The sequence below is a fragment of the Narcine bancroftii genome, chromosome 5 (assembly GCF_036971445.1).
Source record: "Narcine bancroftii isolate sNarBan1 chromosome 5, sNarBan1.hap1, whole genome shotgun sequence".
In the NCBI taxonomy this organism is placed as follows: domain Eukaryota; kingdom Metazoa; phylum Chordata; class Chondrichthyes; order Torpediniformes; family Narcinidae; genus Narcine; species Narcine bancroftii.
Window position 1 is genome coordinate 44,577,668 of NC_091473.1, and position 26,668 is coordinate 44,604,335.

General features: G+C 41.8%; 2 protein-coding genes across 7 annotated transcripts in view; both read right to left on the bottom strand.

Moving 5' to 3' along the window:
• Nucleotides 1-11,409, bottom strand: part of LOC138763333 (tumor suppressor candidate 2-like) — a 40,721-nt gene extending 29,312 nt beyond the window's left edge. Inside the window, exon 1 of one of the 2 annotated variants that reach the window (XR_011357494.1) lies at nt 9,640-11,409. Coding sequence is in view for 1 of the 2 variants with exons in the window: in XM_069937291.1 (XP_069793392.1) it covers nt 7,874-8,022 (149 nt within the window). In the remaining variant the exon portion in view is untranslated. Of the gene's footprint in view, nt 1-7,873; nt 8,227-9,639 lie in introns of those variants that run through there. The other variant, XM_069937291.1, reaches the window with a different exon arrangement.
• A 12,221-nt stretch (nt 11,410-23,630) lies between these two features.
• rassf1 (Ras association domain family member 1) overlaps nt 23,631-26,668 on the bottom strand; it is a 94,357-nt gene continuing 91,319 nt past the window's right edge. For all 5 annotated transcript variants that reach the window (XM_069937293.1, XM_069937292.1, XM_069937295.1 and 2 more), the window contains one exon: nt 23,631-25,835. In XM_069937293.1, the coding sequence (XP_069793394.1) occupies nt 25,689-25,835 (147 nt within the window). In that variant the 3' untranslated portion in view covers nt 23,631-25,688. The remainder of the gene's footprint in view (nt 25,836-26,668) is intronic.

Here is a 26,668-nt window from a genome sequence, read left to right on the forward strand (position 1 = left end):
TCCTCCTCACTTCTCTGATCATGTTACAAATTACATTAAATATATCCATCTTGTTTTGACCCTTCCGCTCTGTTCATTACTTTTCAACACCTCAATAACAGTAATAACCCATCAGCCTCCTCTGCTCTAAAGCAAACATATAGGACCAAAACAGTGAATGATAGGGATCTGAGGAGTGTTGAAGGGCAGAGGTATTGGTTTCTAGGACCAATGTCAAAAGAACCTTCACAAGGTGACAGACACTGATGGTGTACTTGCCAAGGAACTGAAAATCTGTGCTAACCAACTAGCTGGAGTGTTCACTGACATCTCTGCAGTCAGAGGTTTCCACCTATTTCAAAAGGGCATTAATCACACTGAAGCCCAAGAGCTGAGTGAGCTGCCTCAATGACAGTAGCACTCAGAATTAACTCTTACCCAAGATATGGACCCACTGCAATTCACCTACCGTCACAATCGCTCCACAGAAGATTCAATATCACTGGTTCTCCACTCAGTTCTGGATCATCTAAACAGCAACATGTACATCAGGCTACTCTTCATTGACTACCGCTCAGCTTTCAACACCATCATACCCTCCGTATTGGTCAACAAGCTCAAAACCTGGCCTCTGCACCCCACTCTGCAACTGGATCTTTGACATCCTCATTAGAATACCAATCAGCACAAATCAGAGACAATGTCTCCTCCTCACTGATAATCAACACAGGTGCACCTTAAGGATGCATGCTTAGCCCACTGCTCTACTCGCTCTGCACTCATGATTGCATGGTGAGGCACAATTTATATGCCTTCTACAAATTTGCCAATGACACCATGGTCGTGGGCAGAATCACAGATGGCAACGAGGAAGTGTACAAGAGCGAGATAGATCAGCTAGTTGAGAGGTACCACAGCAACAACCTTGCATTCAATATTAGCAAAGCCAAGGAACTGATTGTGGGCTTCAGGAGAGGGAAATCAGAACACAAACCAGTCCTCATTGAAAGATCAGCAGTGGAAAGGATTAAAAACCTCATTCCTGGGTGTCAACATCTTTAAAGATCTGTCCTGAGACCTTTATGTTGATGTAATAAAGATTCACCAGCGGCTATACTTTGTAAGGAGTTTGTGGAGATTTGGTACATCATCAAAGACTCTTGCAAATTTCTACAGAGGTACAGTGGAGAGCATTCAGACTAGTTGCATCACTGACTGGTATGGAGATGCCAATGCACAGGACAGGAAAAGACAACAGAGAGTTGTGAACTCTGGCAGTCCTGTCAGTCTTCACTCCTTCGAGGTCATCTGAAGAGAGCAATATTTATCATCAAAGACCTGCACCACCCAGGCCATGCCCTCTTCACACTGCTACCATCAGGAAGGATGTACATGAGTCTGAAGACGAACACCCAGTGCACAAAAACAGCTTCTTCCCCTATGCCATCAGATTTCTAAATGGACAATGAACCACAGACACTACTTCACTTTCTCTTCTTTTGCACCAATTTATACATTTATTTTTAATGTAATTTTTAGCAATATTTGCACCTGTTATCATGTCACAAAACAACAAATTTCGTGACGTTTGACAATAAATTCTGATTCTGAGTATAGATATGTAGTACCTTGAAAGTGGCATCAGATAAATAGGGTGTTCAAAAAGGCTCTTGGCACATTGGCCTTCGCAGGTCACAGCAGTGAACATAGAAGTTGAGAGGGCATGTTGTAGATGCATGAGACGTTGGCAAGACCCCATTTGGAGTATTCTGTTCAGTTTTGGTCACCGTGTTATAAGAAATATGTTGCCAAGTTGGAGAGGGTGCAGAGAAGATTTACAAGAATTTGTCAGGTCTTGGAAGCCTGAGCTATTGGAAAATGTTGAGCAGGCTTTATTCCTTGCAGGGAAGGAGGGGTGACTTCATAATGGTGCACAAAATCATGAGAGACCAAGATATGGGAGCAGAAATAGGCTATTTGGCCCATTGAGTCTGCTCCACTATTCAATCATGAGCTGATCCATATTTCTACTCAGCCCCACTGCCTGGTCGTCTTCCCATAATCTTCAATGCCGTGGCTAATGAAGAACCCATCAATCTCTTCCTTAATTTGGATGTCACAACTGCCTGTGGCAAAAAAATTCACAGATTCACCAACCACTGGCTATAGAAATTCTTCTGCATCACTGTTCTAAGTGGACACCCTTCAATCCTGAATTTGTGCCCTCTTGTCCAAGACTCTACCACCATGGGGAAACAACCTTACTACATCTACTCTGTCCATGACTTCAAAATTCGATGTTTCATTGAGATTTCCCCCCTCATTCTCCTAAATTCCAATGAGTACAAGACAAAATCTGTCAAATGTTCCTCCAATGATGAACCTTCAATTCCCAGAATCATCCTTATGAACCTCCCCTGAACCCTTTCTGGTGTTAGCAGATTCTTTCTTAAATGAGGAGCTCACCAGTGCCTTATAAAGTCTCAACATCACATCACTGCTCTTGTACTCATTTCCTCTTGAAATGAATGCCAGCTTTGCACTTACCACTGACTCAACCTGCAAATTTATCTTCACGCAGTCCTGCACGAGAACTCCCAGGTCCCTTTGCATTTGGGTATTTTAAATTTTATCCCCATTTAAAAAAAGTCTGAGCACTTATTTCTTCCACCAAAGTGCATGACCATACACTTTCTGATGTTGTATTTCATTTGCCATTTTTCTGCTCAATTTCCTAATCTGTCTAAGTCCTTCTGTAGCCTCCCTCTTTCCTCAGCACTATCTGTTCTTCCACCGGCCTTAGCATCATCTGCAAAATTTGGCCACAAAGTCCATAATCTAAATCAGTTAAAAAAAAAGCAGCCTCAACTCCAACCCCTGTGGAACACTACACGCATCTGGCAGCCAACCAGAATATGATCCCGGACTCTCTGCTTCCTGCCAATCAGCCAATGTTCTACCCACACTAGCATGTTTCCTGTTATACCATGTGTTCTTATCTTAAGTAGCCTTATGTGCAGCACCTTGTCAAAGGCTTTCTGAAAATCTAAAGCCATATCCATGGCATCTCCCCATCTCGACTGCTTGTCACTTCCACAAAGAATTCCAAGCAGTTTATCAAGGAAACTTTTCTCTTAAGGAAACCATCCTAGCTTTGGTCTATATTGTCTAAAACTTCATCCTTGACAATCAACTCCAACATCTTCCCAACCACTGTCGTCAAGCTGACCGGTCTATAATTTCTTCATGCTGCCTCCCTCTCATCTTGAATAGTGGCCTCCCTCCCATCTTGAATAGTGGAGTGACATTTGTGATTTTCCTGTCCTCCAGGACAATCTATTGATTGCTGCAAAATCATTTCCAATGCCTCCACAATCTATACTGCTACTTCTTTCAGAACCTGAGGGTGAAATCCTCTAGTCTGGGAGATTTATCTACCCTTAGACAGTTCAGTTTTCTTAGCACCTTCTCCCCTGAAACAGTAAGTGAAATCACTACTCATCCCTGATACCCTTAGACATCCAGCACACTCAAATGACTTCCACAGTGAAGACTGATGCAAAATACTCAGTAAGTTCCTCAGCCATCTCCTCATCTCCCATCATTATTTATCCTGCTTCATTTTCTAGTGGCCCTATGTAGTGTGGATTGTGCATCCACTCTCATCTCTTTTTTACTCAATACTGTATACTTAAAAAGCTTTTGTATCTTCTTTAATATACCATAATTTTCTAGCCTACTTTCATACTTCATTTTTTTCCCTCCTTATGAGTTACTTTCAGGAAGTTTTAAAAAACTTCCCAATCCTCTATCTTCCCACTAAGTCTTACATCCTTGTATGTCCTCTCTCTTGTTTTTATGTTGGTTTTTTACTTCCCTTGTCAGCCACAGTTGTGACATTTTCCCATTCAAATATTTCTTTTTGGTTTGTATTTACCCTGCACCTCCTCATTTCTTGTAAAAAAAAATCCATTCTGCACTCCTATCTTCCCTGCCAATCTGGCCAGTTCCTCTTTCATGACACTGTAATTCCCTTTACTACACTGAAATACCGATATATCTAACCTTTGTTTCTCCTTGTTCAACATCACTGAATGAAACCATATTGTATTACTACCCTTAATTTGTTCTTTTACTCTTAAGTTCGCTAATCATCTTGTGGCTCATCAACAAGCTGCATTATGCAGTAAGTAAACAAGAGACGGCCCACTACAAATCTTAGTTGGCGACTTACTTGACCAGGCCTGTATCAAGAAAACCCTGCCCAACTACCACCAGCATGTAACCTGCTGTACCAGAGGTCCCAGCAGACTCGGTTATTGCTACACCAAGATAAGGAAGAGCCTGCTGTTCTTTCCCAAGACCACATTTTGGCAAGTCAGATCACCTGACTGTGCTCCTACTGCCTTCATACAAACAGAGCCGAAAAAGAGATGCTCCGGAGATCAGGACAGCTAGAAGGTGGTCACAGGAGGCTGAAGAACTGTTACAGGACTTGCTCAAGTCAGCGGACTCAGCTGAGAATCTGAATGCTTACACCAGGCTGTCACAGACTTTATCAAAACAGCTGTAGAAGAGAATGTCACCACCTAATCAGTCAGGGTTTACCCAACCAGAAGCCTTGGATGAACAATGAAATCCAGAACCTGCTGAGAGCCAGATCACAGGCATGTAAATCCAGAGATCAAGATCAATACGGGAACAGGTATGACCTGCAAAAAGCCAACTCCCGAGCGAAATGGAGATTCTGGTTGAAAATGGAAACAACAAGGGACACCAGACAGCTGTGGTAGGGCCAAAATGCCATAACCTGCTACAAAACCTAATCCGGTGAGGTAGCGCAGACAGCAAAGCTTTGCTTCCAGAGGAACTCACAGCCTTTTATGCCTGATTTGATGACAGTAACAGTGAAGAGCCACCCCTCTGCATCCCCTTGAAAATTATCTGTAACACCCCACAGAATAATTGTATCATGGATTTCCTCATCTCCAGACCATAATCATCTCCTCCACAACCTCCATCAGTACCGGAGCACCACAGAGCTGCGTTCTTAGTCCCCTGCTCTACTCACTTTACACTTATGACTGTGTGACCCGGTGCGACAATAATGTGATCTACAAATTTGCTGACAATACCACGGTAGTGGGTTATATAAAAAAAGGTGATGAGTCAGCGAACAGGAGAGAGATTGAAAACTTGGCTGAATGGTGCACCAACAACAACGTTGCATTCACCAAAACTAAGGAGCAGATTGTTGACTTCAGGAAGGGGAAGCCAGAGGAATACAATCCAGTGATCATTGGGGGATCAGAGGTGAAGAGGGTAAGCAAATTTAAGTTCTTGGGTTCCTGGACCCAACACACTGATGGTATCATGAAGAAAGCATGCCAGCACCTCTACTTTTTCAGGAGTTTGCAGAGGTTTAGTATGACACCAGAAACCATGACAAATTTCTACAGATGTATGGTGTAAAGTGTGCTGACTGGCTGCATCATGGTGCGGTACAAGGCCCTGAGTGTAAAGCCCTCCAAAAAATAGTGAACACAGCCCAGGATATCACCCTCCCCACTATTGAAAACAATTATAGGGAACGCTGCCATTGGAGAGCAGCAGCAATCATCAAAGAACCACACCACTCAGCACATGCTCAGTTCTCGCTGCTGCCATCAAGAAAGAGGTAAAAGTGCTACAAAACTTGTATCACCAAGTTCATGAACAGCTACTACCCCTTCACCATCAGATTTCTCAACAACAAATTCAATCAAGGATTCATTTAAGGACTCTTGCTTGTGCACCTTATTGATATTTTTATTCTCTCTATTGTACAGTTTGTTTACATTCATTGGTTATCTGTTTACAGCTCTTTATTTGTTTACATGTATATGCTGTGTAGTTTTTTTTGCACTACCAGTAAGTGGTGATTCTGCCTTAAATCTAAAATAAATTATTGTAATTCTGACAATAAATCTAAAATCTGATTATGAACACTACCACAAAAACCAAATTTCTGTCAAATGGACTCAATAAGAGCTTAAACTGTCAAGTTGTGACAGTTGGGTTGAGATATAGTATCAATCTTATGTTATCATTCAGTTTCAAGGATGAAAAATCAAGCCCAATATACTCAAAAACATTGTTACATGACAATCAGAACAGAACTTTAATGATGCTGCCCTCTCAGATATCAGGGCCTTTTCAAGTAGATCCCATGCACTTCTCAAAAATGAAAGCTGTTGTAAAATAGCCACCACAGTTAATAGTTTTAAACAAATCATGGAAATAATTCTATGCAGCAACAATTGCACTGAGAGTCACATATCAGAAAATTAAGTTTGTGAACTTTGATGCTATATCAATGAACACCTCTAATGACAAATCTCTTTGAGCTCGTCATACGGTGTGTGAGATTTTGACTTTTCCCTGAAGCTTATTTTCTTATTGGGGCAGAATTGTTACAGCTAAAATGTAAAGTATGATACAACTTTAAGTTAGATAACAGTATTTTTCTTAACCTTTTCAAGCCATGAACTACCACTATCTTTGACAGATCTTTGTATTTGGAAGTGCAGAGAGATTTGTTTTGATCCAATCAGACAACCTCACAAGAAAATATTATTTCATTGACCAAAAGTCATCAAAAGGGTATGATGGCTTATATGGCCGTTGAAAACTGTTTATCCCATAACAGCTAAATGTATAGTCAATTTCCCTGCCAATTCACTAGTTTTTTTTTTAAATCTCCAATGGGAATTCAGAGCGGCAATTAAAAGAAAGATAAACAGGAGAGCAAGGCAAAGAGCATGCATCTGAGTGCTGCTCCAACAGGGAATTCCTACAAAAATGCAAAATGTGAGGACTGACAATTTCTTATAGCCACTCCCTCAGCCTCCTCCTGTCAACCCCCTCCCACAAGGACATTAACTTCCACCTGTCACTAGTCCCACTGGACCCTCTGTCTCCACCTGTCACCTCTACTACCAGGCCCTCAGCCCCCCCATCACTCCTCACTGGGCCATCCATCTCCAACAGGGCCTCCTCCATCTGTAATCCTCATCCTCCCCACCGGCCCTCAGCCTCCACCTATCACCACCCTCCCCCACCAAGCCGTCAGTCTCCACCTGTCATACACCACCCCCCTGCCCCGGGCTCTCAGCCTCCACCGGTCACCTCTCCTCACTGGACACTCAGCCTCCAACTGTCAACCCCCCACACTGGACCCTCAGCCTCCAACTGTCAACCCCCCACACTGGACCCTCAGCCTCCACCGGTCACCACCCTCCCCCACCAAGCCCTTAGCCTCCACCTGTCATACACCCCCCCCGGGCTCTCAGCCTCCACCGGTCACCTCTCCTCACTGGACACTCAGCCTCCAACTGTCAACCCCCCACACTGGACCCTCAGCCTCCAACTGTCAACCCCCCACACTGGACCCTCAGCCTCCACCGGTCACCACCCTCCCCCACCAAGCCCTTAGCCTCCACCTGTCATACACTCCCCCCCCCCCCCCCGCCCCGGGCTCTCAGCCTCCATCGGTCACCACTCCTCACTGGACCCTCAGCCTCCAACTGTCAACCCCCCACACTGGACCCTCAGCCTCCAACTGTCAACCCCCCACACTGGACCCTCAGCCTCCACCGGTCACCACCCTCCCCCACCAAGCCCTTAGCCTCCACCTGTCATACACTCCCCCCCCCCCCCCCCCCGCCCCGGGCTCTCAGCCTCCATCGGTCACCACTCCTCACTGGACCCTCAGCCTCCACCGGTCACCCCTCGTCACTGGGCCCTCAGCCTCCAACTGCCACCCCCCCCCCTCCGGGCTCTCAGCCTCCACCCATCCCTCCCCAGGGTACTGCGTCTCTGCTCATCCCTCCCCGCCCAGTCCACGACCTCTTACCTCCTGCGGCTGAACACGAAGGGGGTGGCGCCCAGCCGCTCGCTGCGGCAGCGAACCAGGCTCTGCTGGCGCTCCCCGTTGGCCGAGTCAGCGACGGCGCCCGATCCAAAGGGCCAGAAACTGCGGCCTTTGGAACTGCTGCCGCCCATGTCAGCGGGAGACCATCCCCGAGCGGCCAGGCTCGGGGACAGGCAGGCAGCCGCGCGGCGTTCCGGTGACGCTGGGCCGGCGGCCGTTATAGCACCGCGTGCCGCTCTGCTCGCTCGTGTCCAACCGACCGTTACACCCGTCTGCAAGGAAAGGACTGTCGGCACAGCAGCCGGGAACTTCCGCTCCAGTCCGCAGGCCGAGCGGAAGTGACGTTGAGCAGGCTGAGCAATGGGTGGTCACTGGATCAGGTGGGTTTGGTATTGTTGAGCAAGAACAAAAATCCTGCCTGTAACGAATAAAATTGCAGGGTGGAGCTATTTGAATGGGAACCAGACCCATTCCCATGCCGTCATAGATTGTGAATGTGGGAAATCTGGGACAGGACAAGTGTCCTTGGTCACTTCACCTGCAAGAAGTGCATCCAGTTGCAGCTCCTTTCAGACTATATGAGAGGCTGGAGCTGGATGAACTAATCACTCAAGTGGCAGAGGGGATGATAGAAGTGATAAAGAAACAGTCCAAGAGGCAGGTAGCTGAGAGGGAAAGGAAATAGGCAATCAGCACAGAACATCTCTGGCCATATCCCTTTACAATAAGTTTAGTGCATTGAATACTTTTGGGGGAATGAGCTACCAGCCACAAGTTGTAGCAGTCAGGTCTCTGGCCCAGAGTCTGATCCTTTGCCTCAGAAGGGAAGGTGGAGGAGGGAAGCTCTAGTGATTGGGGATTTGATGCAGAGAGCTCAAAAGATAGTCTTGGTCCACCTCGGTGGGGTAGGACCATAGAGGAGACTGGATCAGGGGAGAGTGGGCAGCACACAGGAAGCTCCACCACCATGGACCTTCCATCTCCTCCACCCCACCCCCCGCAAATCTCTCTCCAGAGAGCACACACATCTCTGTGAGTTACTGGCAAGGTGATGTTGCCAAACTTTGCCTCAGCACTGCAAACTTGAGTGGGTGCACCTTGCTCTGTGTACTCTGATCCCTCCAGGAGGGTAATGGCTTTCCAGACTGTATTCCTGGTTGCCAGTCCCATGAGAGGCAAGACCACTCCTCCAAGGTCAGGGCAAGCAGAGGGACTAAATAGCCAACAAGACACCATTCACTTTCATGCTCCCTATGAAGTGGTGCTCACAGGCGCTCCCATAGATACCCACAATCAGTAGCCACTCCCTAACAACCCGTGTTCCCTCACCAATGGTTTGCTACTGTGGCCAGCCATGAAGGCCCTATTCTAGACTGAAGGCCCCAATCTAGTGTGCAGTCACCAATCATTCTTAGAGGGTGGTGCCATCAGTGACCGCTTCTGGTGGCGTGCACAAGGCATTGCCAATTATCTGTTGTTCAGACAGACTGCCTCGGGTGCTTACTTCCCGATGAATGAAGCGGACATGGGGGGGGTGTGGCAAGATGGCATAGAAGGAAGACGTGTGTTCCACCTCTCCCCAGCTGGATCATTAAATACCCGGTTTTTAAAAAGCATAAAAGTGATTAAAAATAAGATTTACAGTTATTTAAATAACAGTGCTTTATGATGGCATCTAATGTGAAAATGTTTAAACCTCAGCTTCACAAAAAACTACCATATACAAGTGCGGAAGAATTGAGGCCTACCTGCATAGCTGAAACCACGGAGTCGTTGTTGGGAGTCTCCAAGCCTCAGAGGATTTCAGCCCATTCGAGTTTGACTCTGGCGCTGATCCTGCATCTGCAAGATAACGCTGGTACATCGGTGAGTTCAGCCGTTGCTGACCCGCGTCCACGCAAAGCCGTGCGTGCGGGCGGCAAGGCCGATAGGGGAACCCACGACCTCGCTGGGTGGCCCGGAGGCGCACAGGGTAGCGTCAGAAGACACCTCTGTGCGTCAGACGGCCTTGCCTGGCCTGCGTGTGGCATCGCGGGCCCAGGAGCTGTTGGAAAAAATCGACGCTATGGGGGGAACCCGAACACCGGTATCCCGAAGAGTGTCGGGTGTCCAGACCCGCAGCCGTTCATTTAAAGGACCTGTGAGGACTGAGGAAGAAGAGGAACTTAACTTATTGGAATACATCCAGGAAGAGGAGCTTGCAGTTACAGAAGGTGAATCTCAAAAAGCGGAAGTGGAATCTGGACTGGATTCAGTGTTCACTGTTTTGGAAGGGATTGCTGTTCAAATACAGCAAATGCATAATATGTCAAAACAATAAAAATGAATACTTTCTGTGATGAAATGTCAACTGTGAAACAGGAATTGACTGTAGTTAAGAATGATATTAATAAATGTATAAATTCAGTAGACACTGCAAGATAATTTTAAGAAAATTGAAACAGCTTTCTCTGAGTGTCAAACTCAGGTAGAATGTAATAGTGAAAAAGGAAGGTTCTTTTGTAGACTGGGGGAATTCAGAAAAGAGATTTAATGAAGAACATTGATTCGTTGGAAAAATCAAAGTTGGAGGAATAATGTGAAAATAGTTGGTCTTCCAGAGGATATGGAAGGTGCTGACCCTATAAAAAAATTTAAGCACTGGATCCCAGAGGTGCTGGGTAAAGAGTTTTTCCCTGAAGGTTTGGAATTGGATAGGACTCATAGGGCTTTGAGAAGAAGACCACTTCCAGGACAAGCATTGAGAGTAGTATTGATTAAAATATCAAGATCGTGAAATGATTTTACGTATGGCAGTGCAGAACACAAGACAGAATCAATCTCCATTAATGGTTCAACATAATAGGTGTTCTTTTATGCTGATTTGAGTCAAGAGGTCATTAGAAGACGACGAGATTTTAATATGGCTAAAGACGTTTTGTGGTGAAAAGTTATAAGTTTGCTTTTCATTATCCGGCAATTTTGAAGGTTTTCTATGGAAATTTTCAATCTCAATTTTTTGAGAATGATCATGATGCTTTGGTTTTTGCCAATTCTGCCAGAATTTCGAAGAAATGGATCTTCTCCTCCGTTATCTCCTAATAGGAGAGTGAATGGAAATGGAAATGGGAATGGAAAGTATGGAAAAAAAGAAAAGATGACACAAAGTCTTCTTGATTTTGAAGATCCAGAACAGTCATTGGGCTTGGAATCATTGGGTTGAATATATGGACTATATTCAATTGTTTTTGATTATAATTAATATGTATCTGGCTGGGGGGGGGGTTGGTGGATGACACTGAAAACTTTGACAGTCATCTGCCACTAGTGGGTTTACCACACCCAGTTTTTTAGGGTATTACTACCTTTGGATGTTTTTTTTGTTGTTTTTTTTAATTATTTTTTTCTTTTTTGGAAAAATTGTAGAGGGGAGCATTATTTTATAGTGTGTTACTATATTAGTAGTTAAAAAAAGATGTCTCAATTGAATTTTGCAACTTTTAATGTGAGGGGTTAAATAATCCAATTAAGAGAAAGAGACGCGGGTCAGCAACGGCTGAACTCACCGATGTACCAGCTTATATAAAAAAAATGAAAATTGATATTGCTTTTTTACAAGAAACACATTTGACTGAGAAAGAAAATTTGAAATTGAAAAAGGGATTGGGTTGGTCATCTTCAGAGGGGTATGCTGGCAGAGTATTAAGAGTGAATTGTAAAATTTTTGCTGAATCGTGGTCTTTGTGCCCCTTTATGCCCCTAATATAGATGATGAGCAGTTTATTTCAGAAGCTTTTTTATTGTTAACTCAAGTTAATGAAAGTGTTTTAGTTGGTGGTGATTTTAACTGTGTTCTTGACTCTTTATTGGATAGAAATCAAAGATGGCAACACAAATTAATGTGTTAATGAAAGATTTAAATTTGATAGATATTTGGAGAAAAGTTAACCCTACAGAGAAAGATTTCTCTTTTTATTCGAGACATGATTCGTTTTCTAGAATTGATTTATTTCTGGTATCAACACATTTACAAGGTAGAGTATTACGAGCTGAATATAAAAGTAGAGTTATATCTGATCATTCACAATTACTTTTTTCTTGTGAAAGTTCGGAGGTAGTATGTCCATTGTTTAGATGGTGGTTTAATATAATGTTATTGAAGAAACCAGAGTTTGTTACTTTTGTTAAAGAGCAGATTTCTTTATTTTTGACTGAAAATGTTAATTCTGTGGATAGTAATTTTGTAATATGGGATGATTTAAAAGCTTATTTGAGAGGGTACATCATTAGTTATTCTACGAAAGTTAAGAAACAATATATGGCAGAAAGTTTAGAGTTAGAAAATTAGATTGCTGAGTTAGAGAAGGACTTTCAGAAAGGGGTAACAGAAGATTAAAAAAAAGTTGCATTAGAGAGGTTGAAATTGCATTATAATACTTTACAAACTTATGAGTTTGAGTGCTTAATTAATCGATCTAAACAACGTTATTATGAGTTGGGGGAAAGAGCTCATAAGGTACTTGCTTGGCAATTGAAAGCTGAACAGGTGTCTCGGACCATTAATGCTGTTAAGAAGAATTCAATAATAACCAATAAGCCTCAGGAAATTAATGACCAGTTTTATTCATTTTATCAAAAATTATATACTTCTGAGGGGAAACAGGGTAATGGTTCTTACTTATCTAAATTAAAGTTACCGGTATTAGATGGAATTGATGTTCAGGAATTGGAATCTCCATTTACGGATTTTGAAATTAAGGAAGCTATTGAGGAAATGTCAAACAGAAAGTCCCCAGGGGACGATGGGTTTCCTGTGGAATTTTATAAACTTTTTTATGATGATTTTTCTAATGAACTTGGAGACGTGTTGAATCAAGTTACTGAAGATCGGAAGTTACCAGAATCATGTTCTAGTGCTTTTATAACTGTCATTCCAAAAAAAGATAGATACATTAAAAGTGCCTTCGTATAGACCTATATCTTTAATAAATGTAAATTATAAAATTATAGCAAAATTATTAGCTAATAGACTTGCTAAATATTTACCCAAATTGGTACATATTGATCAAACAGGTTTCATTAAGAATAGAAATGCATCAGACAATATATTTCAATTAATTACTTGGGTCAATGCATATCGAAAGCAACCTAACCATCCTATGGTGGTTGCATTAGATGCAGAAAAAGCTTTTGATAGGGTTGAGTGGGATTTTTTATTTAAGGTGTTAGAGAAATTTAAATTCAGCCCTTTTTTTATTGGTTGGGTTAAGGCTTTATATACAAACCCGATTGCTGGGTGGTGTCAAATGGACAGATTTCTTTACCATTTAAATCGACTCGTTCAACTCGACAGGGCTGCCCATTGTCACCAGCCTCATTTGCATTGGTTATTGAACTGTTAGCTCGGGCTACTAGACAAAAGGAAGAAATTAGATGGATGTGGGTTAAGAATGAAGAATATAAAATTAACTTATTTGCGGAAGACGTGTTGGTGTACTTAACGCAACAAGAACGGTCGTTGAAACAATTGAAAGAGTGTTTGTTGAAATTTAGAGAATTATCGGGGTATAAAGTTAATTGGATAAATGTGAAATTTTACCAGTTGGAGTGGGAGATGATTCTGAATTTAAAACAAATATAAAATTAAGATGGACCAGTAAAATTAAATATTTAGGTGAGTTTATGGATACGAATTATCAATCATTATATCAACTAAATTATGTACCTATATTAAGGTAGATTTGCTTAAGTGGAAAGATCGTCCATTAACTTTGATTGGTCGGATTAACTATTTTTCCTCGAATTCAATATTTATTTCAGTCACTACCTTGCTTACTTTCTAAGGGTTTTTTCAAGATCTGAATAAAGCAGTGCAAGAGTTTTTATGGAAAGGTAGATTAGCTCGAATGGCATTGCATAAAGTTACATTGGGTGGATTACAACTTCCACATTTTCAAAATTATTATGAAGCGGCCCAGTTGAAGTTCATTAATAGATTAATAGATTTAGATCAGCCTGCTAACTGGACTAAAGTGGAGATGGCGTGTATTTCTAGGGTTGAAATACATGAATTTATATTTCGTTGGAATTTAAATTTGTTACAGCAATATGATATGCTGATATTGAAACATTTATTAAAGATTTGGTTAAAAAAATAGGGCTTTATGGTCAAAAGATAAATTATCTATTTTAACTCCATTGTATAATAATCAACTTATTCCTTTTTCAATGTTTAATAATCCTTTAAAGATTTGAGATTCGAAGGGTAGAAAGACAATACAAGATTGTTTTGGAAAGGGGCAATTTCTTTCTTTTAATCAATTGAGAGAAAGATTTGATATACCTGTAAATTCTTTGTTTGCGTATTATCAACTTAGAGCTTTGATAAAAGATAATTATGGTAGAGAGATGATTTTACCTACTTTGTCGAAATTTGAATCTTTGATTTCCTCTATACCAAAAAAGGGTAATATTTCAGTTATGTATAATTTGTTACAAGATAGTAAGGATAAACCAGATTGGGAGAAATCTAAACTTAAATGGGAGAGTGATTTAGTATTTATTTTTCCTGAAGAAGATTGGCCGAATATGTGTCAAGACAATGTAATTAAATTGACTCATGTGCGATATGGAATGGTTAATTATAATATTTTACATCAATTATATTTGACCCCGGAAAAGTTAAAAAAAAATATGGGTTTAGTAATTCGGATTCTTGTTTTGGATGTGGTTCATGTATTCAAACTTTTTTTTTATATGCTGTATGGAATTGTGTTAAAGTTCAATTATTTTGGCAAGGAATTAAAGTAGTTTTGGAGAAATTATATAATTTTATACTACCGTTATATCCAACGATGTTCTTATTGGGAAATTTATATTTGTTAAGAGGAATGGGATTGGATAAAATTCAAATTGCTTTTGTACGTTTGGTATTATCAGTAGCGTGTAAATGTGTTGCTAGTACCTGGAAAGATGATACTGAGATTAATATAGCTCATTGGCATAATGAATTGAACGTATGTGTTGTTATGGAAAAAAATACTTATACCTTACATGATAATTATTCTTCTTTTGTTAGTGAGTGGCCTCCATATTTGAAATATATGCATTTAGATATACTTTGAAATGCTAACATTTAAAAAAAAATTATATATTTTTTTGTTGGGAGCTGGCTGTAAGGGTGGGAGGGGGGGAAATGGGTAATAATGAAAAAAAAATGACTATTTTTATATTGTATGCTATGTTTCTGTTATCTTTTAAATAAAGTTTGGGGAAAAAAGTGAGGCGTACATTGCCCCCTCCCCCCCCCCCCTCATCCCACAGCTGTGTCAGTGGCATGGCTAGGTGTTCGACTCTTTCCAAAGATTCAATTCCATTTTTAGCCAGCAGAACCAATTCTCAGCTGAATTGTCCCAGGACTCTGATGTTTCAGTGACCACATACATGCCCACCCAAAGTCCCCCCCCCCCCCCCCCATTTTCAGGTACCTCCCTGTTTTGGAAGGTCAGCAGGGTGCCCTCATGGCAGTCCTGGGACCACATAGTCACTGGTTGGGCTTGCAAAGGCTTAGGCACACAAGGTGGAGGTGTGTTATTGGACTCAGTTTCCTCATACCCATCCCACAACCATGTGTTGATCCCCTTCCCCTGCTGAACAATGGCTTGGACTTTTGCCTGGGTCAGACTGCCAGCCAGATTAATGAGCTGCTTGCAGCTGCTGCATTTCAATCAGCTTGGAAGCTGCCTCTGTGACTTTGATCTCTAGGTTGGTCGCTCTCACTTGGGCCGACTGCACCGCCTCCTGTAGTACACAGCAGTGATGCTGCAGGGATTCTATCTCCCTATCTTTCTAGGTGCCCTGATTTCTTAAATCAGACATGATACCCCACTGGCACCTAAGTAGGCATATCAGTAACCATAGGGCTCCCTAATGTCTCCCCCTGCCCTTGGGAAACCCCAACTCCTCCAGGACGACCACATGGTGCTCTATCTTCTCTCCGTGGGTATCCAGCCTGTTGACCAAGTCAATCAACATGGTGTGGCTTGCCAGCCACACCCCTGAATGGCTGAATCCTTGACGGGTCTCTTGGGGATTTTATATTCTGACCCCTGGGTTCCTTTACTAGCTGTGGGTCATCTCCTGCTGCCCCATTGGTGAGCAGGGACACCACGCATGCACCCAACAGGACATTCACATGCACACTTGTTAGTACGATCTCCCACGTGGTTAATATTCCACGTGTGACCATCCAAAACTCTTTGAGCCCTATTTGCAGTGCCAATTGTTGTGTTGGGAAGAGTATCAGGTTCAGTGGGTTCAGAGACGAGTCTGGACACAAGTATTACAATCACAGGTAACTTTAACAAGCACAAGGGAGACAAACGGGGAGAACATCAAATGATACTCAATTACTATTTAAACAAACAACGATGACATTCACATTAGACCCAGGTTGGACTCTGATACCAGTGACTGCCTATACGCTACATGTGTACACACTCTACAGATAGGGACTTTCACACACACCTGTACTGACATAGTGCAGCTCCCTGGAAGCACTGACCTATCGCAGTACTATGGTTCAGCTTAAGTGTAGTGCACACTTTACCTGCAACACTTCCAGCAATGTTCACTGTAGTGCCCTGGTGTGGAATGATGTCTGGGGCTTGGACCACAAGGCAGAGAAAGAATGTGCCATGAATTGATATTATATAGTTCTGATCTGGGCACCTAGACAACAATGACCCTAGGTAACAGCAAGGTGGAAACTAATGGGTGGCTGAAGTCCAACCTTGATTGGCAGGTGATGTGGCTTCCAGATAAATTTCAGACAGGGAGGACACATGACCATCCTCAATCCACAATATTCCAGACAGACAGGGAGGCCAAGTGTTTTTCTACAATCACATACAACACTCTGGAATTTGCTTCCACAGCTGATTGTGGAGGTCGTCGTGGGGTGTATTTAAGGCAGAAATTGATAGGTATCTTAATAGTCAAGATATCAAAGGTTGTGGGGAGAAGGTAGGGGAGTGGGCGAATGGATCAGCTCATGATGGAACAGCAGAACAGACGATGCTCCTATATCTTATGGTCTAATTAAACTAATTGTCCCCCTTAAATGCAAATCCTTTTAGCATTTTTATCAGAAACATTAAAAGAAATGAATTGATTGTACTACAAATTTTATCTACATTTTCAAAGCATGAAACCACAAGGGTCTCTTTTCCCCATCAAATCCTTCACTTTATCTTAAGCATTTGTCACCCTCCCCATCACTTGTTTTAGTCATGAGAATGTGAAGATGATCTCATTCACATATAACAAATGTACATATTTAATTTACTATTTCTCTCAAACCCTCCTCAGAGGGGTAGGATGAAGAACAGTGCATTTTACATTGAGGGGTATGAGCATTTAATTGCATGTATGCTGGCAGAAAGATTAAATTTACTAAAAATGTCTCCACCTACAGAAATACGCATCAACAAGGCAACTTCTAGATTAACTGTGGATTTGGCTGCTTGTGCACCACTCATCACAAGAATTATGTTAATGCCACTATAGGTTAGGAATTTACTGAAGCAGGACGAACAAGCTTAGTGGAAAGGGTGCTTCTCCCATTGCACACAAATTAGTTGAAATCTTTGTTGAAAGCACATGAATTATTTGCTTTTTGGTTGAAAATGAATGTTAATGTCAAATCCCAGCAATAAAATGACTTCTTAGGGTGCTGTCCAAAATGTTCTGTATTACATTCTTTTGAATACTTTACAAAGAACATTCAAATTGATTTGAATTTGTATAATTTTTTCTGAACAATACCTTCTTGGGTGACCGAAGATTACTGAAACATGGCCTTGAAATCAGGGCACAAAGAAAACAATAATTCATTGTGTTGTTTAAGTGAGACCAGTGCCAAAAGGCATGTAACTGTAGGCTGGTATCCTCAGTTGGGAAAATACTTGAACCTATCATTAAGCAAGAAGCAACAAGAAATCTGGATAGACATCATTGCATGAGGAACATGCAGCATGTCAGAAGGGTAGGCCAGATTCAACTGACTTATTGGGGTACAAAGTCCACAATCACAGGATTTTAGAATAAACCACCGTCAGCTCCTTTAACAGGCTGAAAGCAGCCTGTATGGAGCTGTCAGTAGTTAGCCTGGGCGGTAGAACCCTGTGGAAGAGCACTGCATCTCCTCACCCCTCTGCAAGTCCGCACCAGTGGCAGCACTGCCATTTTTATTTTTGCAGATATGGCAACTGCTCCTGCAGTAAGCAAAATGGATCCAAGTCACCATTCAGACAGGACCTGATATGTTGCAACACCATCCTCTTAACAACACTTCATCACTGTGGATGCAAATGTCACTGGTAAATAGGATAATGAGTGCAGTAGATAGAGGGGAATAGGTGGATGTGGTATACTTAGATTTCCAAAATACATTCAGTATTGTCCCACACAAAGACAGGCATAAGGTAAAGATGCAATGTTTAGGGTAATATATTGTCAAAGATAGATGATTGGTCAACCAATAAAAGATGGCGAGTTGGAAATAAATGGCTGTTTTTGTTTGCAATCAGGGGTCTGTGGAGAACCCTAGGGATCAGTATTGGCCCACAAGTGTACACAATATACACAAATAATTTGGAGGAGGGGACCAAGTGTATTTAACTTTACTGATGAAACCAAATTGAGTGGAAAAGCAAATTGTGTCGAGGACAGTCTACAGAGTGACATAGATGGGTTAAGAGTGTGGGCAAGATAGATCTGTTGCACCAATGAAATGACAAAGTTTATAGCAGAGATATGCTGTAGTGATCATCACCACTTAAAAGCGCTGGTATCAAATAGTATGGGACAGTTTTCACAATTCTGCACACTTTGAATAACTTACTTTATGTACAAGAAAGAAGATCAAAGACAGGATGTATTTTAAACATGTGTACATTGTTGCATGTGGGATGTTAATCAAAAAAGGGTTTGGGTTCACCCACTCACCGTCACTTCAATGCATTTAGTTAAGAGTGGAAAGATTTCTTGTTCCCTGGGGATAGAAATTTTGCAGATGTGGATTGAATCTTGCATTGTGTATTAATGCCAGCAGATGGCAATAGCAGGATGAGTCATTGCCAAGATAGTTCAGAAGTTATACAAATATTTCTATTTGATGGTTAAAGCATAAAACCACATGTAAAACAAAGTTCAAGAACTTAGTACAGGATCACTTCTGAGGACAAAAGCACTTATAAATCATACAGTGCACATAATATATTGTGGAGCTTGGATGGATTCTCAGGTTCAACCAAACTGCAAGTTGAAAATAATGAAAAAATTTTAAAAGACTAATAATTAAAAATCAAACTACTTGTATGATGGCCTTAGGTTATAGGACATCCAGAGACAACCTTAAGTTCTCTTCAGGAGCACTGCAGTGAAGTAGCCTATGTAATTGAGGGAGTCAGTAGTTCTTCAATACAAATGGACAAGAAATAGGTGTGACTATGAGTCGCTTTTACGCACATTCATTATACTTAATCAAGAGTAGCAGAAACACGATATAGAAACAATCCACGTATGTATCTTATTATTCACCAAACTTGAAGGTTTTATTTGCTTTGCATTTTCCTTTTAGATTAGATCATTGATGCAGATGGGTAGGAGCTCCATTCTCAATCTCCAGAGATTGATGCATTGGAAAACATCAGGAGAAAAACAACTTTAAATTATGAGCAAGGAAGAGCTGACCTCACTTACCCCTCCCCCCCCCCCCCATAGAGAATAGCTGAGGGGGCCTTGATTTCATTTTATTTTAAAGTGGTGAAACAAATAAATGTTTATTTAAATAAGTAGTGCACACCTTGCGCAAACCTGCAATGGAGTACACAAAAAAATTATCTTAAATAGATAATATTTATCTTAAATAAACAGATTTTGGTTTCTCAGATGGATCAAATTCATTTAATGTTCCAGAGATGAAATACTACCTTGTTAGATGGAGGACTGAGCAAGTCAGCAAGCCTGGACATGCATTTTAAGGAATTCCATTAAACCTTTTAATCAGCATTTGGTCGCAATACTTAATATTCTTATAAGGCTGTGTGTCAAATTGTTTCATTGGTGAAATTCTTTGGGTGGTTTTATTCCACCAAAGCTGCAACATAAATCCAAGTATCAGACTCGGATTCAAGGTAGCAGGCACAAGACTTCATCAGTCAAAAAATCAAATACAGTTATCCAGAAAGGGGCAAACAAATGGAGAAAGCTTACAAGTCAGAAGAACCTGCCACTTGGTTTTCAGAATTACAGAAATGAGGAGGCAATTTGGAATATGACTGCAGCTAAAAAATGAAGTACAGGTAAGATGAAATGGCATAAAGCAAAGAAGCAATTATCATTCGTGTACATGGGGAAAAGATTTTGACCATTCCCAGACCCAAAAAATAATCTACCAAATCATAACAAATAACACCCTTATGAGCTCTCTTCGGATTTTCTGATACCTTAGGACACATCTTGCTAACAGATGCACAAAATAAATCGTGAAAAGTACAGATGCTCACAGACAGTTCAAGGCTATGGTGGCTTTATGATGAGCTGCTGAGTGTAGTTCCCGGGGAAGGAACTTGGCGGCGCCACTCTTGCTGTTCAGGGTTTACGACTGGCCACCGTGACAGAGGTGCACCAAAGAGGTACAAGGACTGCCTAAAGAAATCTCTTGGTGCCTGCCACATTGACCACCGCCAGTGGGCTGATATCGCCTCAAACCATGCATCTTGGCGCCTCACAGTTCGGCGGGCAGCAACCTCCTTTGAAGAAGACCCCACCTCACTGACAAAAGACAAAGGAGGAAAAACCCAACACCCAACCCCAACCCACCAATTTTCTCCTGCAACCACTGCAACCGTGTCTGCCTGTCCCGCATCGGACTTGTCAGCCACAAACGAGTCTGCAGCTCCATAAATCTTCGTCCACGAAGCCAAGCCAAAGAAAAGAATGCCTCGCTGCAAATCAAACACTGAATATGCTGTTTTCACTTTTTGCCTTTTTTGAAAAACCAAAAAATCCTCTTTGGATTTCTTTCATTTTAGCGAAAACAGGTACTATTGTAGGTCTTCAAAAAAGCAAAGTGATGTAAAGTGAACTTCCGAAAAGCAGGGGATACCGGTTCTTAAAATTTGGAAAGATAGAAATAATCACCAAATTGCCTGACTTGCCAGATACTTAAAAAGCCACAGAAATGTGCAGGGTATGAACATACAGAAAGGTTTACAAGGAATTTCAAAGACAAATAAGAGTAATTGGATTCTGAACGATGAAGAATGGGAAAAATCCAATATTTTAGAAATGTGGTCAGAGAAGATGACGTTGAGAAATTGGGCATTTTAACCCACGTTTTAATTTGCAATATTTTCTTACATAAAAATCCCACATGATGGCAAGTTATTGTCGGTTAGAGGCTGAAAAATGACCACTGGGCAATTCTTAGAACCATCAGTCCAGCTGCAAATGGACATTACCTTCATCAAGTAACAAATCCAACAGAAATGTAGGTAGCAGCATTCACAACAGTGTAAAATTTTCTGACCCAACAAAAGCCTGATATTTAATTGAAAGGTATTTTGGAGCATCCTCAAATTTATTTGCCTGCAGAAATTGGTCTGTCTTGTATCCACTTTGCTCCAAAACCATGTTCTTAATAAACAGGCCTACAACAGATCATCTTGGAGGGCTGTGAACAGTGTTTAGCTGAGGAGGATAATTTGGGGAATGAAAGTTTTATACAAGGAGTAGTTTTTGGCCTGTACTCATTGGAGTTTAGGAGAATGGTGGTGGGGTGGGGGGAAATCTCATTAAAACATTTCAAATTTTGAAATGCATTGCCAGAGTGGATGCAGAAAGGTTATTTTTCAATGACAGGAGAATCTAGGATAAGAGGGCAAAACCAGGATTGAAAGGTGTCCACCTGGAACAGGAATGCTGAGGTTTCTTCAGCTAGAGAGTGGTAAATCTGTGGAATTTGTTGCCACAGGCGGTTGTGGATGCCAGGATGTATTTAAGGCAGAGGTTATGACAAGGCCAGGCAGTGGGACAAAATGGATCAGCTCATGATTAAATGGCAGGGCAGACTTGATGGGCTGAATAGCCTATTCCTACTTCTGTCTTATGATCATGAAAGACCCATGATGACCAACGATATTTAAAGGCCTCAAACCTGAGACCTCATGGTCTATCAGACAACAGAAAACCCTGCAAGTGTTTGATTCCAAAATATGGATTACTTCAAGACATTGAGCAATGGAAAGATAATATAAATGGACAATAAATATAATAGCAGAATGATAATAACAAAGGCCTCACTGCTAGAGATGTTGGCTGGGAGAGTGGGCTTGATGGGCTGAATAGCTATTCACATAGGCTATTCAGCCCATCAAGACCACTTATCCTAGAGAATTTCTCCAGCAGTGAGGCATTTGTTATGTTCTATTGGCTTCTTGGGCAGGGCACAATCATATGCTCAACACCAGTGTGCATAAACACTTTCCCTGTTTTCACTGTAGCATGAAATGACCAGATGAATAGAGGAAACAATCCTTGGATGTCTTAATGCCTCCCTCCGACTCTGGAAGGAAAACATCACCTGTCAAACTACTTATCTGTTTCATCAGCTACTCCTGTACCACCTGTGGCAGTATTTGCAGCAAGTACATTGGCCTCAATCACCTCAGAATGGAGTGAAAGAAATTTAAACTTGATCCCAATGTAACATCCATGTGGAATGAGTTACAATGAAAAGTATGTTAGCTGTGGCATATGATGCTCCAGTTCCTTTGGTAAAAGAAGTTCAAGAGAGTTACTCAAGGCATCTCTTAAGAGAGATTCAATTTTTCTACAACCACAGACTAGGATTGTGAAGGCACACAGATAATTATGGTTGAAGACTCCTTGAAAACAGTGACCAAAAATCATTTGTAACCAGTGTTTTGGCTTTCAGTTTCAAGTGAATGTTGCAGCTGTTTCTGGATTATTTACTCAGAAACCCAGATTGAGAATTGTTTTTAAAAGTTTAAATCAAGTTAGATTGAGAAATGTCTTCATTTTTGAAGTTTATCATTCTTGTTTACAATCTCAATTTTTTTGGGTTCAAAATTCTAGTTCAGGTCCCCACCCTATTGCTCTTCACAGATGACATCATTTGGCAGTGAATGTACCAAATACACACATAATACAAGCAAAAGCATAACCAAATATGAACAACTTTCACATTTAGCAGAATGTTAGCCAACATTACTGCGGCTGCAATTACAATGCTAACAATTAAAAGAAAATTGAAACTTCTTGTGCTTGTTCAGAGGCTAATTTATAAATCAAGTAAAATTACACTACATCAGGCATTGATTTCAATATCTTGCAACAACTTTTCAAACAAAAACTTAGTAGTGGACAGAAAATTTCCCCAAAGGAATGAAAGTGGTTGATTCTTCTTGTTGAAACCCACTGAATGTTACTTTACCGAGCAAGTCAGATCACCAAAATTCAACAGCAAGTGTTGAAATGCCTGGCAACATTAAGACAACATGAAATGGAAAGAACATTTAAGCCATTTGGATGTTTTTGTTTTACCAGGGTGATCCATAAAATATGTAAATTTTAAAAGGCAATTAGAATGAGAACTTGGCCTCAAAACCTTCATAATGGAGGACATATTACTCAGCACAAAATTAGGAAAAATTCTAATACAACAAACACAAAATTAGTCACTCATTTCACATTTTATTGAATAAAATTTAACATGCAAACATAATTTAAACTTTACTCAGGGTGGACTACTTCATTTCAGGTCAAGCTGAAACTCATTTCTCTTGGACTGCTGGTAGCAGTCGTCTACGCTATTCAAGATAACAGTTTTTGCCGATATTCACAAAGAACTGCAGAAGGTTATCAGTTCCACATCATCATGCCTCGGTGTTATATCTCCTGGTACACTGAACCACAGATCATCCATTTTGCACAATCTGACTTAACAATAGACCATGGAGTATCAAAGCCAATTCTGAACCTGTAGTTCAGGAACAGAAAACTTTTCTTCAGGAGTTAGTAACCTGCAATTAGGAAATGCTTGGGGGCAAAAGCCTGGTGCAGCAAGTTTATACCTGTGTCGCGGCAGAGCTTAATGAGCAGAAAAAGATACTGGAACAGTTGGCAAATCAGGCAGCATCTGTGGAATGAGAAAAGGTTAATCCCATCATCAGACTTGTTTTCCCTTTCCTAATTCTGATGAAAGGTATTTGAGGTGAAATATTTAACTCTATTTTCCATAGATGGTGCCTGACCATGTGCTTACAAGATGATCTTTTTATTTCAAAGTCCCATCTGGTGTTTTAAAAAGTTATTTTAAATTTTAATTTCAAAGGAAAAATGAATTCAGACCAGGAAGTAAACATGATTATAGGAGGCTCAGCAGTCACCAACAAGCATTGGAAATGGTGTTCCGTTCCAAGAGGCATGATTCAAACTAATTTTTTTTAAAACAACACAAAACAAATTTATACCTACCCACTAGTCAATTTACCATTGAGGTGCCCAGGTCTAGATTTTGATATTTTATTGCAGCCTTAAATTCAGATGTCCAACCCAAAGCAAAAATAAACTGCATTAATTCTAACCCTTACCCAAAGATAAGCAAGAATCACCACCATGTGCAACCTTGCCTGCTGATCACCACTCATTGCCCTTGCTCCAAACTACTACCTTTCTTTCCCACTCCCCATCCTCAAGACTCGCTGCCCTGAATTCGAGCTGGCTCCCAAGACCATCAAACACACACCAAGCTAATCCTCGACTCGTTACACTCCACCAAACTGCCCCCCCCCCCATGCCAAGGTGGCCTTTCCATTCACATCACCCACACCAAGCCAGCTGCATCCCCCTCTGCCCCATTCTAATCTGCATCCCAATGCTCCATCTTCAATCGCCCAAATACAATTCCACTCCTTAAATCTCATTTCTCCCTCTTGCTTCTGCTTTCTGCTGGCATTGGTGTAAGAGGATAGGTGTGTGGAAGTTAAGGGATGGGGAGAAATTGGAAGGGAAGACTTCGTCACCTCTCCCTATCGGGTAAACACCCAAGTCTTGGCTCATTCCTACTTTTTCCCTCAATACTGTAGTTTGGCCTGAGTAAAAAATTGTCACCTACAAAAAATCCTATCAATTCCAAAATGAAATGCCTTATATATCTATGATACACAGATTTTTCACTCATCAGTACAAATCAGTGTATTTAAAAGAACTTGGGTGATTAGTGAAAATGCAATCAAGCAAACAAAACAAATTGCTCCAGGACCCTTGCCCTTATCATATTCGATGCCACAGTAGTGAATGAAATCCTCAGATAATTTTAGGAAATAAATTCAAATTATGGAGCACTGTACATTCAGCTGCATTGGCACCTCTTGGTAAAGCAAGGCACTGTTCAAGTTAACAGGGCAAAAGGACTTCCTTCCTTGAGCAGAAACTTTCCATAAAAGGCCCTTAACTGTTCAGTTAAGCATCAAAGGTCTCAGTCACACTTGCTAAATTCAGGCAGAGTTTGTATACCACACAATATCCCACTCGGCTCTTCATAACCCCACTCGCAACTCGTTTTCTCCACAGTTCGTACTTTGTTCCTGGCCAAGCCAGGTAACATGGGTTTCAAGACCTTCTCACCGTTCATACATGTGAGCGCGTGCGCAAGATTCATTTTTATTTCCCCCCTCGCATTCTCTCTCGCTCTCTCTCTCTCTCATCTCGTGGTAGTGAGGGACGCTGATCAACCTGGTGAGCGGTTGGCAAGCTCCTCTTGCATCTTCTGCCGGCACCGGGCATATTTCCCAAACATCTGCCTGACATGCTCCTCCTCCTCGCGCTGAAGGATTCGCAGGAAGTTCTGCAGCTCAGGCACAGAGAATCCATCCCACTGTACAAAAGAGAGAAAGTGGGGGAAAAATTCAGACACGGCTCCTCCCAGATTTGACCCCACAAACTCATTTCAACTACATTCCTCTCAAATCAAAATGCCATGTGCTCCGAGAAGAGACAAAGTAAGACCTCATATACCATTTTCAGGACCATCGAAAGTGCTTTAGAGCTCTAGTATTGTCACTGTTCTATTATCAGAAACATTGCTGCCAAATTTGTAAATTGCCAAGTCCCAAAATAGCAGCAGCGCAGGACTGGGGGGTCGTGGCAGTGCTGGACAGGTGGGGGGTTAGATAAAGATAGACCATAAACAGTAGGACTCTTCTCATCTTTGAGCAGGTCTCGGTTTCCTCTTCTCTTCAAAGAACTCTGATCCAGTCCAGTTCATTCTGTAATGTTTACTTGGAGATGGTATTCAGCAGCTCGACTCCCTATCCTCATAGTGACCCAATCAGACCCAACCAGCACCTTGGGCATCGTGGATTAGGCTGTGGTGTCGGTGATGAGCAGCTGGATCGCCCAATCCAGGTTCTTGGCCTCCCACTTGATGCTGTATGTCTTGCCCGCATCACCGTCACACAGGCTGGCCATGCACATCCCCAAGTGCGAGGCTAGGTCACAGCGCTGCTGATTGGAGATGAGCTTGCGGTTCTCATAGTGCAGTTTCATCACCTTGCCATTCAGCTTGCTGACCTGTAGCCCCACCACCTTCAACTCCTCCTGCAGTGAGTCAGCACCAGCTTCCTCTGCCGCCCAGCTGGCTTCCAGGTAGTCTGGCCCTTCCTTCAGCACGTTCAGCTTGTCAGTCAGCGGCTGGTTGTGGTCTTCGAT